At 36.1% G+C, this 14098-nt stretch overlaps 1 protein-coding gene across 35 annotated transcripts in view; it reads left to right on the top strand.

Annotated features, from left to right (window-relative positions):
• The window catches only part of LOC100642930 (sodium channel protein para), a 68050-nt gene that overhangs the window by 28262 nt on the left and 25690 nt on the right, over positions 1 to 14098 (top strand). For 19 of the 35 annotated variants that reach the window (XM_048408570.1, XM_020864547.2, XM_048408563.1 and 16 more), the window contains 11 exons: positions 188 to 343; positions 1110 to 1315; positions 3146 to 3274; positions 6056 to 6147; positions 6856 to 7068; positions 7529 to 7589; positions 7684 to 7993; positions 8260 to 8541; positions 12570 to 13001; positions 13495 to 13588; positions 13692 to 13760. In XM_048408570.1, coding sequence (XP_048264527.1) covers positions 188 to 343; positions 1110 to 1315; positions 3146 to 3274; positions 6056 to 6147; positions 6856 to 7068; positions 7529 to 7589; positions 7684 to 7993; positions 8260 to 8541; positions 12570 to 13001; positions 13495 to 13588; positions 13692 to 13760 — 2044 coding nt within the window. Of the gene's footprint in view, positions 1 to 187; positions 344 to 1109; positions 1316 to 3145; positions 3275 to 6055; positions 6148 to 6855; positions 7069 to 7528; positions 7590 to 7683; positions 7994 to 8259; positions 8542 to 10593; positions 10651 to 12569; positions 13002 to 13494; positions 13589 to 13691; positions 13761 to 14098 lie in introns of those variants that run through there. The other 16 variants (XM_048408553.1, XM_048408550.1, XM_048408548.1 and 13 more) reach the window with 2 other exon arrangements.

Below are 14098 nucleotides of genomic sequence, written 5' to 3'. Positions count from 1 at the left end.
ATCTATATCCTCGCGCAAATAATAATACGTAGCGGGAGTGTAATTATTTATTTTCTTTTATCTGTATATAATTTCTAGCACGTCTATACGAAAGAAAAGATTATGGCAATGATGATTCGATGCAAGACGACAAGCAAGACGAGTCATATGAGAGAGACAGTGGTGTTTAAATGTGTTTCGTTCGCAGGTTCGGTATGACGACGAGGACGAGGACGAGGGTCCTCAGCCGGATCAGATGCTCGAGCAAGGAGCACCGATTCCGGTCCGACTGCACAACGAATTTCCACCCGAGTTGGCCTCCACACCTCTCGAGGATATCGATAGCTTCTATCATAACCAAAGGGTATCGATATTTTATTACGAAACCGGAAAAGATAGGATCGTATCAATTTTACGAACCAGAGATATCCTTATCGGATATTATCTTCTATGTATTGCATGGAAGGTTTTAGTTATTTTGTAAGAACGTTCTGGACCGTTTTGTAATAATTACGTGTTTCTTCTCTAATGTTAAAGTTGAGTGTTTCTTATGCGGAATATTGTTTGTTAAAATTATATTTAGAACAGGAAGAAATTTGTGTTTGAAGAAGGAAATTTTTCACAAAATCAAGGATCCATTTTGCGATTTAATGTGCTGTTTAAAGTATCTATCATGATCACTCCCGATTGAATCATAATCTTGTATTACTCCCTAAAGAATGTCATATTAATTGCTACCTATTAAACGCGAATTACAATGTAATTGTTCAACAGAGGTTTTAATATCTCGTTTGAAAAATTCGAATTTTACCAACATACAAGAAAGTTCTTCCTGCTACTTTTATCCTTCTTCGTACAATTTAGAATATTTATTCGTTATTTCGCAATAATCTGTACAATGTAACTCTACTTGAAAGACAAGAACGCGAAGGATCTCAAATATTTCAACGCATTTTAAAAATAAGAAACAACGCTAGATAAGAGGTTTTAACTAAAAACAGCAACTCCTTGCGTAGGCTAATGAAAACAATTTTTATCGTTGTATGCACTGTGTAGCGATCGCTAATGGGACTATTAGTTTTGCTATTTTCCTATTGTAATATCCTTTGTTTTGTTATCTTTCCGACCAGACCTTCGTCGTCATCAGCAAGGGAAAGGACATATTCAGGTTCTCAGCGACAGATGCGATGTGGATCCTCGACCCGTTCAACCCAATACGACGTGTGGCCATTTACATATTGGTTCACCCACTGTTCTCCCTCTTCATTATCACTACAATATTGGTTAACTGCATACTCATGATCATGCCCACTACGCCCACCATCGAGTCTACGGAGTGAGTATCGTTCGTTTTTCTCGCCCTCGATCTAGCGAAACAATGGCGAGAACATAATTTACATTTTGCCTACGTTCTCCCTTTTTGTCTTTTATTTTACGCGCGTAACGGCTGCAACATGTGCACGAGTGTCGGTCTTTGTGAAAGTCTCTACTTTGTCTTTCCTTTGCGAGCGCCAAAAATTATTGTTTATCGTATTCGACTTTGAAAGTTGCAAATTTTTCTATGTGAATTTCATAAATCGAGCGTTTCATATTTTTCTTCGCGAATTTAAGGAATCTAAGGTTTTCAGCTTCCTCTTTGCAAACTTAAAAGGCTGTCAGTTTCGAAACTTTATCGTATGTTTCAGAAGTTGAAGGTTTCAAACTTTACCTGGCAAGCTTCAAGAATCGGAAGTTTCAAATTTTTCTTTGTAATCTTCCAAGATTAAAGGTTGCTTATCCGTGGTGATTAGTGTGTACCTTTTTCTAGTAGCAAGAATTAAAAACTGATCTCTTCGTGGAAATTGAAATTCCCTTTGTTAATTACCGATTAACTGACCGGTCACTGAGCTCTGCTATTTCGGAGTATCGCATCTTGAAGCTATGTTATTTATTAAAAAAGATCGACATTCGTGCGCTGATTTGAATATTCCAAGTCTTCGATTTTGTATGATTCTTGAATGGATGGAAGCGAATCAGTAAAAGTTGTAGGAACAGAAGTTCTGTATTTTATTTTAACAATCTTATTCTAACTTCAAATCTTTAAACACTAAAACTGTTTAAATAATTTCACAATTATCCTCGAGATGAAACTCGTGTAAAGTGATTAAATGACGCAAGTGTCGGAAGTGTCGGAAATTACAATCAATCTTTTACTTACATTTTTGTTAACTTTGTCAGACAATTATATATTTACGCTTGCTCTGCAGTGATTGTGAATCAAAGTAGCTTAGCGTGCTTACGAGCCTAAGCCGGAGATGAGTCGATTTAAATCTCGCACAATTCTATTTTGCTCCTTCTCAAGCATTTTTTTTTTTTTTTACAACTCTTTATTCCTAAAATTTTTTCTTCTTTTCTTTCCCTTTTTTTTGACTCGATAAATAAGATATTCGTTTAATCAAATTTTAACTACGAGTCATCGAAAGCTTACGGCGAGTACACGTTGCTCAAAGTCTACCTAGATATTTCAAGCAATGTTCTACGTGTTATAGCTCTAAATATATGAGTAGACACTGTGATAAATATGTATAACCGTTGGTAAGTTTTGTTCTAGTCTCTCTAGAAGTAGCTTAGAGACGTGCGCGACCTGTGCGACCAATAAAACTGCAATGCAATTAGACTGCGGATGTTTGTGCAATTATTAATTAACATATTTTCTATAAAATTGTCCCCAAATGTTAGTACGTTGTGTCTTCATAACAGAAACGCGTACTTTTTAAGAAAACTGTGACTCTATAACGAAATTCTTTTGTGATTAACAGAAAAATAATTCTTCTCGCAATGAATAAAAATAAATCTCTATTTAATCACGAAACTATACCATTTGTATAAATATCCGTGATCCAAGTACAAAGTAGAAAAGAGGAAATAAAAGAAATAGAGAAACCGTATCGAAACATCTGCTTCGTGTGAACGTTCCGTCCGTTGGATCGAAGAAAGAAATTGTTCGCTCGGGTCGTGTTCGACGATAGCTGACTTGTCTACGGCGATCTGTAATCGATTAAACGCCGATAGATAGCGATCGGATGCTATCGCTTAGTTTAGCAAAGACTCGTGTGTGTGTGGGCGCGCGCGCCAAAGGAAAAGAAAATCGCATTTAAAAGCTGAGTGGTGTGTTTGTTGTTTTCAGAGTGATATTTACGGGCATCTACACATTTGAGTCCGCCGTTAAGGTGATGGCGAGGGGTTTCATTCTGCAGCCTTTTACCTATCTTAGAGATGCATGGAATTGGCTCGACTTCGTAGTTATAGCTTTAGCGTGAGTAGTTAAAAACTTATTTTTTAACTAAAAAAAAAGAAAAAAGAAAACGAAAGGAACGAAAAATGGGAAAACAAACGAAAAGAGACGAACCAGCAAACGAAAACCGAGAGGACCATACAGCCAGAGAAATGATGTAAAGAAAAACGAAGGAAAAGAGAGAATACCATAAAAAACGGTAGAGTACAGCAGCGTGTGACGAAAGAGAATATCACGAGACTTGTACAAATTTTAATTTACCTTGAGAGATTAATATTTTGCAAGTAATTGAAACAACGACAATCGAAAGAAAGGAAAGTATTTCTATACTTGTATAATAATTTACTTTTTCCGATTTAAATATATTCCATCTTTTCAATCAGACAAAAAGGAATAAGAAGTAGAAAAAAAGAGAAGAACGATAAAGAAGTACGAATATAGGATAATCGTACGTAGGCTTAACGAAAGCAGAATATGTGACGTAATGAAAAAGAGGATAAAACATTGAGCACAGATTGTAATGATCGACGCGTTATTCGAATCGAAGAAGAGAAAAGTCGTGAAATCGATATGTCGTCCGGTGGTAAGATCTGTTGGGTCTCGTGAAAGCGTGAGTTCTTCGATTGATCCTCCAAAAAGTTCACGGCGGAAGTTACGAGACAAATCTGATTTTCTTCGCCGATGAATAAATCCATTCTAAGCAATCTACGTTTAGAATCGAATTATTTAAAAAAACAAAAGAAGCTTAACGATATGGAGACAGCGAAGTGTAATTCACGCTTTTCCCGGTGAATCATTCACGAATCTACCTAACGTTGTTAACGTTATCTCTTGCTAATTTCCATAAATGATTTAGTCATAGATTTTTCATTATTTCTTCGGTCTTCTATCGTCCTGTAATTATGAAGAATATTTTAAATATTTTACGTTAATCGCTATATTGCAAATATTTTTCGTATTCTAAATATTTTCACACCTATTGACTATTAACAATATTTTCTGTCGATTACCGAAGCTATGCCGTGAGAATAATAATAAAAATAATAAAAATATTGCTACGTAGAAATGTTTTGTAGCAGGCTTTCTTTCGAACAGCCTGAGAGACACTTTGTGTTTTTTTCCTGTGTCCCTTAGTTCCACGGGTAGATTCGTATAACACGATGACGATGATCTTAGCCGTACCGCGTCGACAGGACCGATTTTGAATGAATCACGTCGTCGACGCCAGTACGACCAGAGTTGGTGCAGTGAAACGTTTACCCACGAGAACGCAAATTAGTATACAAGATTAGAATGTGTTCAGGTTATTAAACGTAGATCTTATTTATCTATACAATACATATATGTGTATAAAATACATGATATTTACTTGCTAGATACCTTGGGTAACGCTGTCTATTTGAAACAAAAAAAAAAAAAAAAAAAAGAAAAAAAAAAAAAAAAAAAAAAGAAAGAAAGAAGAAACAGATTTGTGTAGCGAGATGAATCTTAACTCTTCAAACTCTCTTTTATCACACTTACACACACGTACTTATATACAATATATTACATACAAAATATATTATATGTATATATCTACATATACATGATATATACATATATTATACAATATTATGTATTGACACGTATTGTTACACAATTACATCGAATATACATATAATAGATAATGGTAATATACATGAATTAGTTTACTTAGATAGGGATTAGAGATTTTTTATTATTACATTATCATCATTACCATTATTATTATTATTATTATTATTATTATTATTATTATTATTATTATTATTATTATTATTATTATCATGTCTAGTTACCACAATCAGAGTATTTATTGATTAATTTATTTATTTATTTATTATCATCGTAATTGTTGATTAGAATAGCGTAATTATATCTATACTATATATATATATATAAACGTCGATTCGATCGAATCCATTTATTATTAATTGTCGTAGATTTAGTACATTATTATTACTATTATTATTATTATTATTATATATATGTGTGTGTGTATATATACATATATATACATCGTATTATATAACATATACATATATATTACGTAATTGTTGATAGATGGACAAATTACGTGTATCTTACAATATTAACGAGTATCCGTTTGCGACTCGGCATCACGAGAACGATATCACTCTCATGCTCCATTCACATTAATTAAACTAGAATTTAATCCTGTCATTATTACTACTACTACTACTACTATTACTACTACTATTACTACTACTATTACTACTACTACTACTACTACTACTACTACTATTATTATTATTATTATCATCGTTGTTGTTATTATTATTATTATTATTATTACTATTACCATCACTGTAACAAGAGAACAAAAGAGAAAAGTAACGACAGTAAAAAAAGAGGAGGAGAAGAACGTGATTTGCAATTACATTCCCGTGATACCGTGGCATATCGAGCAACATCGAGTGCATGCAGTAATAGCTACCTGTAAAATATATATAAAATATATATTAACGTATATATTTTATATATATATATATATACCTTTATTTTTATTATTATTATTATTATTATTATACAAGCAGTTTTCAAAGCAGACGTTTTTTGGTAGGCAATAGAAAAATCTGGTAGCGAGTAATCGTTTGAGTATTATATTTAACTTTTTTACTTATTCTCTTCGATTCTTTCTCTCTTTCTCTCTCTCTCTCTCTCTCTCTCTCTCTTTCTCTATCTCTGTTTTTTTTTCTATAAAACCGTTTTGTTTTTTTGTTTGTATCACTGTAATGTGTGTGATGTTCGGGTGTATTGCAGTTATGTGACGATGGGCATAGATCTAGGCAACCTTGCCGCTCTCAGGACATTTCGAGTCCTCCGAGCCTTGAAGACTGTCGCTATTGTACCAGGTATGCTTAGAGAAATAGATCAATTGGGTGTAGTCGCAGATTATTAGAGACTATTTCATTTTTATAGACACACTTTTGCCGCGGCTCGCTGTTTACACACACATTCTCTCGCATCATCACCGACAACGCCTATTCTTTGTTAATAATATCAAATCTCTCTATTTCAAAATCTATCCTTTATCAAAATGCTGCCCTGTACCTTCATATAATACCATTTCGTGTGCCACATTCTTTTGCTCGCCAGCCCCCTCCATCTTTTACTCGACTACTCGGTTCAGTGATCATTTTTACCAAATTGAACGTTCGTCTAAAGTCCGAACTTTTTCCAATGTTGATCACTGAAAACAAAAAAAAAAAAAAAAATGAAGTCCGTTATGATTTTTTGCCAGCCACCTATCTCGTCCTTCATCCTTCGTCTCCCTCCATCGATGTTTCTCCTTTTAATAAAATAGAGAAAAAAAGAAGCTCCTTCCATCTGTTTTTTTCAGTCAGTTCATCATCTCTCTTTTTCTCTCTTTCCACACGCTGAAACGAAAAGCGGTGTATTCTTTATTAAGATGAAAAAAAAGAAAAAGAGAAAAGAAAAAGAACACATGCGTAAGAAAGTTTACGTCCACGCCCGCCACTTGAACGTCGTCGTCGTCGAAAGTGTCGCTTATTTACTGACAAATCCATCTGGTTCCCTTTTTTTTTTGTTTCGCTCGCCAGGTCTGAAAACCATTGTCGGCGCTGTGATAGAATCCGTGAAGAACCTGCGCGATGTGATAATCCTGACGATGTTCTCTCTCTCCGTCTTTGCGCTGATGGGCCTCCAGATTTACATGGGGGTGCTCACGCAAAAGTGTATAAAGAACTTTCCCGAGGACGGCTCCTGGGGCAATCTCACCGATGAAAACTGGGAGCGATTCGTTAGCAATGAAAGTACGTAATTCATTTCATGTAGATTGCGTGCACTGTTCGATATATTACAAGATTCAAAAGTTAGAGATCGGTAGGTGTTTCAATGGAAGAAATTTTCGGAGTTTTTCTTTAATTAGCGACCATTGGGTAGTTTATTATATCTACGCTATCGAGGATAATATTAAAACACTGAAATAATAATTTCAAAATAATTTTTAAATGAAAAAAATTCTTGACAATTACTCTTTACTCTGTATGCATAATATTCGCAAGTTTTCACTGTTTTGTGAAACTTTTCTTTACTAATGGGCTCCATGGAAGCATGAATAATTCTCCAAAGAGTTTTTCTCCAGCAATTCAGAGCCGTTCGAATGAAGTGTTCTGTCTGAAATTTTGTCCAAATAAAAACTAAAGTCCTAAATAATTCTACATATGGTGAAGTTCATGAACGCTAATCAATCTTGTTTGTTATTTCATTTAGCTAATTGGTACGTGGACGAGGCGAAAAACATGCCTTTGTGTGGAAATTCATCTGGAGCAGGGTAATTTAACCATTATTTTTCTAATTCCTACATCATATTGTACATCGTTTATTGTACGTTACTATATTTAATGAATATAATTTGTTGAATGTAGGCAGTGCCTTCCTGGCTACACGTGTTTACAAGGATACGGTGAAAATCCGAATTATGGTTACACGAGTTTCGACACCTTTGGCTGGGCTCTACTCTCCGCTTTTCGTTTGATGACGCAAGATTATTGGGAAAATCTGTATCAACTGGTGCTTAGATCGGCCGGTCCATGGCATATGTTGTTCTTTATCGTGATCATTTTCCTCGGCTCCTTTTATCTGGTTAACTTAATCCTCGCTATTGTCGCAATGTCTTATGACGAGTTGCAAAAGAAAGCTGAAGAAGAAGAAGCTGCCGAGGAGGAAGCCATAAGAGTACGTATCCCTGAGAAAACTATGACTTTATAAGTGAATAATTTATTTTTGAGATAAAAATGGGATATAATAAGTATTTAACAAGAACACTCATGAGTTATCGACTTTATTTTCTGATATAAGTACTCGATCAATATACGGTTCTCAAAAAATAAATGATTCACTCTTGTAAGTTCATTTATCAAAACAATTTCTGAAATTTGATTAATAAATCTATTTACAAAAATCGATGAAACTACAAATTTTACGTATTTGCATTGCAACAGGAAGCCGAGGAGGCAGCTCTAGCGAAAGAGAATAAGCTGGCGGCGCAGGCGGCGGCTCGGGAGGCGGCAGCCGTTGCGGCGGTGGCCGCCGCCGATCAGATCGTCAAATCACCGTCAGACTTCTCATGTCATAGCTATGAACTGTTCGTTGGTCAGGAAAAAGGGAACGACGATAACAACAAGGAGAGGATGAGCATACGTTCGATCGAGTCAGTCAGCGAGCATAGAGTGAAACAGATCAACAATCACACAGCCACCACTAAACCACGAAAAGTCAGCGCTGTAAGTGTCTGACTGGCCGATGTCTCCCTCTTTCGTACCATCGATTTATCCTCCTTTGACGTAATGTACTATCTTTTGCCTCCTGTTATCGAACTTGTCCCCCTTGACCTCGCTTCTACGAGAGCGATTCACGCGAGGCTGTTCGATCTCGACTCGACTCGTCGGTAAAACTTACGAAAGTACACGGTTTTTGTTCGATTCCTTCCACTTGTTACAGAACTACGTTCTGATGATTGTTCTTATGGTCTACAGGCCTGTCCACAGGAGATTATGTAATCCTTAACCATCTGTGTTGGAACTGAAGTTACTATGATAGGAATATCAGAAAATTAGTATCATTCAGGGGTAAATCTTACACTGTAGAAAAATTTACAAGACGAGTCTACTATGCATAGAGAGTGCAAAGAACATATTTTTTTTCAAGTATCAAGTATTACATTATATTAATCATGTCATATATCGAAAAGTTTCGGAAGCTCTAAACTTCCGAACTTCTAAAATATATTGAGTAACAAATTTACATAAAGACAATGGAAAAAACATATTTGCAATTGAAGTAATTTGTAACAAATGGAGCAGGATGAAAGAATCCTCACGTGGACAGCTCTGTTCTATCAATTTACGTATGTACAATGGTGCATTGCAAGCCGTTTGAAGGACAGGGTTGGCGTAGATTCATCTTGTTGAGCGTTCGTCAACCGATGATGGTAAACTGAGCAGGAATGGTGGATTTATCATGGTGTGGTTGATGGCTGTTTAGGGAGGTGGAAAGGAGAATGCCTTGAGAAACAAGGACGGTTGATGAATTATGACGAGGAAACGTCCTACTTAGGCTTAAGTTAGCGTTCGAAAGCGACGAGTCGAGCCCCTTCATAAAAGTCTATCGCTCTGTAGCATGCTTGTCGTACATTACTGTAATCGATTGTTAAGTAATGATCAAATTTGGTAAATCGTTAGGACGCTTATTGAAATCCTTGCTTTTCGTTGCGTTGAATTTTCTTCACTGATTCTGTCTTGGTTTCGAATGGTGTTTGATGATTTTTGACAGCGTTGCATTCGTTTTGGTTTCATCATCACCGATGTGGTTTCTCGCGGACGCGTGTTAATTACAAATAGGATATCATCGTTCGTCGACGTAAAATAACGTTTCATTCTGTGCCGTCTTGCATGGTAACGCATGTGTGTAGTAGAGAAAGGAGATACGAATTTTCGATTTAAATAGGAATGTGATTGATAAATCACACAGAAAATATGGAGGTCTGTTTTCAATAAACATCTTTTAACGCTTTCAACATTTCTGTAATCAAAGATGTTACTGGTGGAGAAATGGTTAAGAAGGTTGATAGATGGATAAGATTTCCATCGTATGTATAGTAAGAGACTTTATTTCCATTTTATTATATATTGAGTAAGATACTTGATTTCCATTTTATTCTATATCAAAATACGTGAACACAAATTGTTAGAGATTTCCAAGAGTAAGTGTGTATTTTTGGAGAGTGAATCCGTTGTTCATCAAAATCTTGAATCTAATCCGTTTTATTTTATTTAATGCTACTATTAGTGGCATTATGGTACCAATATTAATAGTTTATTATATTTATAGCAATATCGATACTGGCATGATAATATTGGTACCAAGAAATACTCTATATCAAAATATCAGATTCACATTCCAAAGAAACATACTTTAGACCCAGAAATCCCTAATAACTCAAACTGCAAGGACTAATAAAATGAAACCACGAAAGTAGCCATGATAGCCAAGTTATACTATGTAGATACCGCGGATCTTCGTGTCTCCCTTACATCCGTTTCAACAACGACGACATTTGATCAACATCGTTTTACCCTGATATGTTGCGACGACAGTTGTTAACATCATGCTCTATCTTTTTATCTCTCTATCTCTATCACTTCTCTGTGTATGTAACGCTTTTGCAAGTATTTATATAAACATATATATCCGTATCGAGTGCCTCCTTGGTGTACACATTAGACAACGTTACGAGCCGTTTGGTAGGAGATATCTTTTCTTGTTTTTTTCTTAAGGTCTCTCGCGCCGCTAATGGCCAGTTTACTTATGCCTACCAGGAAAGCCTGCGGAAGGTATGTGTGTCACGACGTGTCTGTCACCGCCGACCGTACGTACTAAATAGTTGTACAGGATCCATGATCCGAAACTTCATGTCGATACACCATTCGATCGTCGAAGGTTTCGCGCGTTCGAAACGATTTTTGTCAAATCGCCAAATTTGCCATTAGAGGACCATTATTACTGTCATTCAAGAATGCTTGAAGATTCGATGGACCACTAGTGCAATGTTCTATGTGACAAATATATTTCCTTTTTTATTTGCATTCGTTGCCGTGAAGTCGATCTGAACAAAATTAAAAATGTTGGAAATTTTTCAAAGGATATTTTTAAAAAAGGAACATGCAGTGGTTATTGGTTTATTCAAAGTAGAATACTTATTTTATAATTAGATAATTATTTATAAAATAGAATACTCTTATTAATCGTTAACTTCGTTAAAAATATTTTAATTAAATTGTGAATATTTTTGCAAACTCATATTTTATGACCACAAATTTTTATCTTATGAAAAGAGCAGGACTTAAGCAGGTCCAGGATTGATTTCACTCGAAAAGTGCAACTGGAGAATTAATATATTCTTACACAGAACGGTTCGAGTTAAGATCTTTAGAATCTCAAACATTCTTTGTTACGAATTTCTCTAACGAGCTGTCTCAATCTTTAGAACCATCGAAACGACCACATCAATTCATGAACCTCATCACTGAAATACTATGTTGAGCTTCGCGTAGCCTTTAAGCTCGCAAGAATAAAATCAGCAATGTCAGAATTACTAGATAGGATTTGTCTCTCCATGAAGGCATTGAGCTTCCACTCTAATCTCAACATGGTGATCATAACTTCAACGTTCGTTGTAGGGATTAAGACTCAGATAAAAAATGGTTACCGGCTTTCGTGCGACCATTTTCATTTCATAGATCCTCCGAAGACTCGTCGATGAGTCCCCGTAGGAGAATGGATTTAACCCTTTCGGTACAGATTGTTTTTTATACCACACATTAAACGTCGACAGAATGTCTCAGAGTGTCTTCGTAGCCTGAATAATATTTTGGTATTTTTATGGAGACTGTGAAAAATAATGAAAAAGTAAGCTGATTTTCACATAGTGGTATGCAGTATTAAAAGAAAACCTGATTTTCTCAAGATATCCTGCATACGTATTGCGTAGAATTACTTGAGCAGTAAATACAAAAATCAACAACTACTATTAAATATTTTCCACATAATATGTACAGCAACAAAAGTGTATAACGAACGATGTAACTATCAATTACGACATATGTAAATCTATCAAGTTATGAAAGAGAACAATTCGACTTTGCGATTATTGCAAAGAAGATTTAAATTACAGTGCATATATTTGTCCAACGAAAATATTTCTCAAACTCGCATTAAACGCTTTATAAACCAATGGAATTTCTTCCATTTCGAATGCACAGATGCAAGTATTAGAGAATGGACTCTGTTCGACGCATATAGGCGTTCACAAGGTTCGAAAGGGTTAACCCTTTGCGGTTGGCGTATTTTTCTAGCGATACTATCAAATAAAGCTCAAGACAATAAATATTTATCTTTGATAACAATCAACATCTATCCGATATCGAAGACATATTCATCTTCTTCTTCTTGAAAAGTAGTCTCTAAGCCCAAAGACAGATCCATGAGCCTTGAAATTACATAATTACGAATAGTAAGTGCAAAGAGAAATTTTGAATGCGGCCACTGCGAAGACATCCGACTTTGAAGACAAATTTTAAATGCCCAAATTATGGCGACGCCTGGCCGCAAAGGGTTAATGTTACGGGGAAAAAGAACGAGGAGGAACCCGCCCTGCTCCCTTAAACGTGTGTCCCTTGACGTCCACGCTTTTCGAGAGAAACTCGAGAACGGTGAGAGAGAAAAGCGGTGGTCCGCTTTGTTGTAATTTCAGGCGAGTCTTAGCCTGCCTGGCTCACCGTTCAATCTCCGTCGAAGCAGCCGCGGTAGCCATCAGTTCACGATCAGAAATGGCCGGGGCCGTTTCGTCGGACCGCCAGGAGGCGACCGGAAGCCGTTGGTCCTGTCGACGTTCCTCGACGCTCAGGAACACCTGCCATACGCGGACGACTCTAACGCGGTCACGCCAATGTCGGAGGAGAATGGCACGATCGTCGTGCCCGTCTACTACGCGAATCTTGGATCCAGGCACTCGTCGTACACGTCGCACGCATCACGGCTTTCGTACACGTCCCATGGTGATTTGATCGGTGGAATAGCAAACGCGGGGAAACCGATGACGAAGGAGAGCCAGCTGAGAATCAGATCTGTCAGGCCACCATCCGTGAATGGCCATTTCACGGATTCTAATCAGAAGTACCATTACGTGAGTAGGCGATTTTTGGGGGGCTTGTACTAATTTGAAATGGTGGAATAGGATGGAGACGTTTATTTCAGGGTAGATTAAGGGGTTTTTGTCTATGAGCTGTGTTTAGGTGATGGTGTTTGATAGTATACACGAATAAAATGCTTTCTTTATTTCTATGTTATTTTATGTTGCTGTACATACATATGAGAGAGAATGAATATTTTATCCAATTACAGAATAAGGCTTCGTTAATTTAGTAAATATAATTTAGAAGTTTTTAGTTTTAGTTCATTTGCCATCTATCTTCACTTCCTTATTATTTTATTTGTTCATTCATCGTTGTATTAATATTTATTTGTCTCTGTGTTTTACAAACTTCGTATAGTAATATCCATCTTCTTTTTCCTTAAAGCTGAATATCCTTAGGTACACTTGTCGACTAGATTTTCTACTTGATTATATATTACGGAAAAATTCTGATGAAGGAATAAAGATTTTATTTTATGTTCAGGAGGGTGATCTAGAAGATCCCATGGGCAAGGCAAAGCAACAAGACAATCCGTTTATAGAGCCTTCACAACAACATGCCGTAGTTGATATGAAAGGTAAATTTATTTAAGAAAAAGGCAATAATTTAACGATAATTATTTTGCATATTCGATAAACAACTTTTCTCTGGAGAAAACATAATGCGTCGTTCTTTTGCAGACGTGATGGTGCTGAACGATATCATAGAGCAGGCCGCGGGTCGACAGAGCAGAACACCGGAGCAAGGAGGTAATGTCGAGTTTCAGCTCCTTCGCTCACATTACTCTTTTTTCTTACAGTTTTCTATCACCCTTTATCACAGATGTGTATCTCTTGTGTGATGAGCATCCTGTCATTTTGATGTACACCGTTGTTAAGACTCTTGTACAGTTTTTCTCCATTGATATTCAGTGCTGAAGATTTTTGTCTGAGCGCCTTGTACATAGTAGACCGACTCCTACATACGTTATATACGTTATATACATCTATCTGTATCTCTCTTTTTTTTCTATTATTTAATTTCAATTTATAATTACGTCCAGATACTCTTATATCGAAATAATCAACGAATTATTTTTATTTTATTC

This window comes from Bombus terrestris, chromosome 9 (genome assembly GCF_910591885.1).
Source record: "Bombus terrestris chromosome 9, iyBomTerr1.2, whole genome shotgun sequence".
Taxonomy (NCBI): Eukaryota; Metazoa; Arthropoda; class Insecta; order Hymenoptera; family Apidae; genus Bombus; species Bombus terrestris.
Note: the sequence above shows the minus strand (reverse complement) of the source record. Positions and strands in the feature narration are given on the sequence as shown.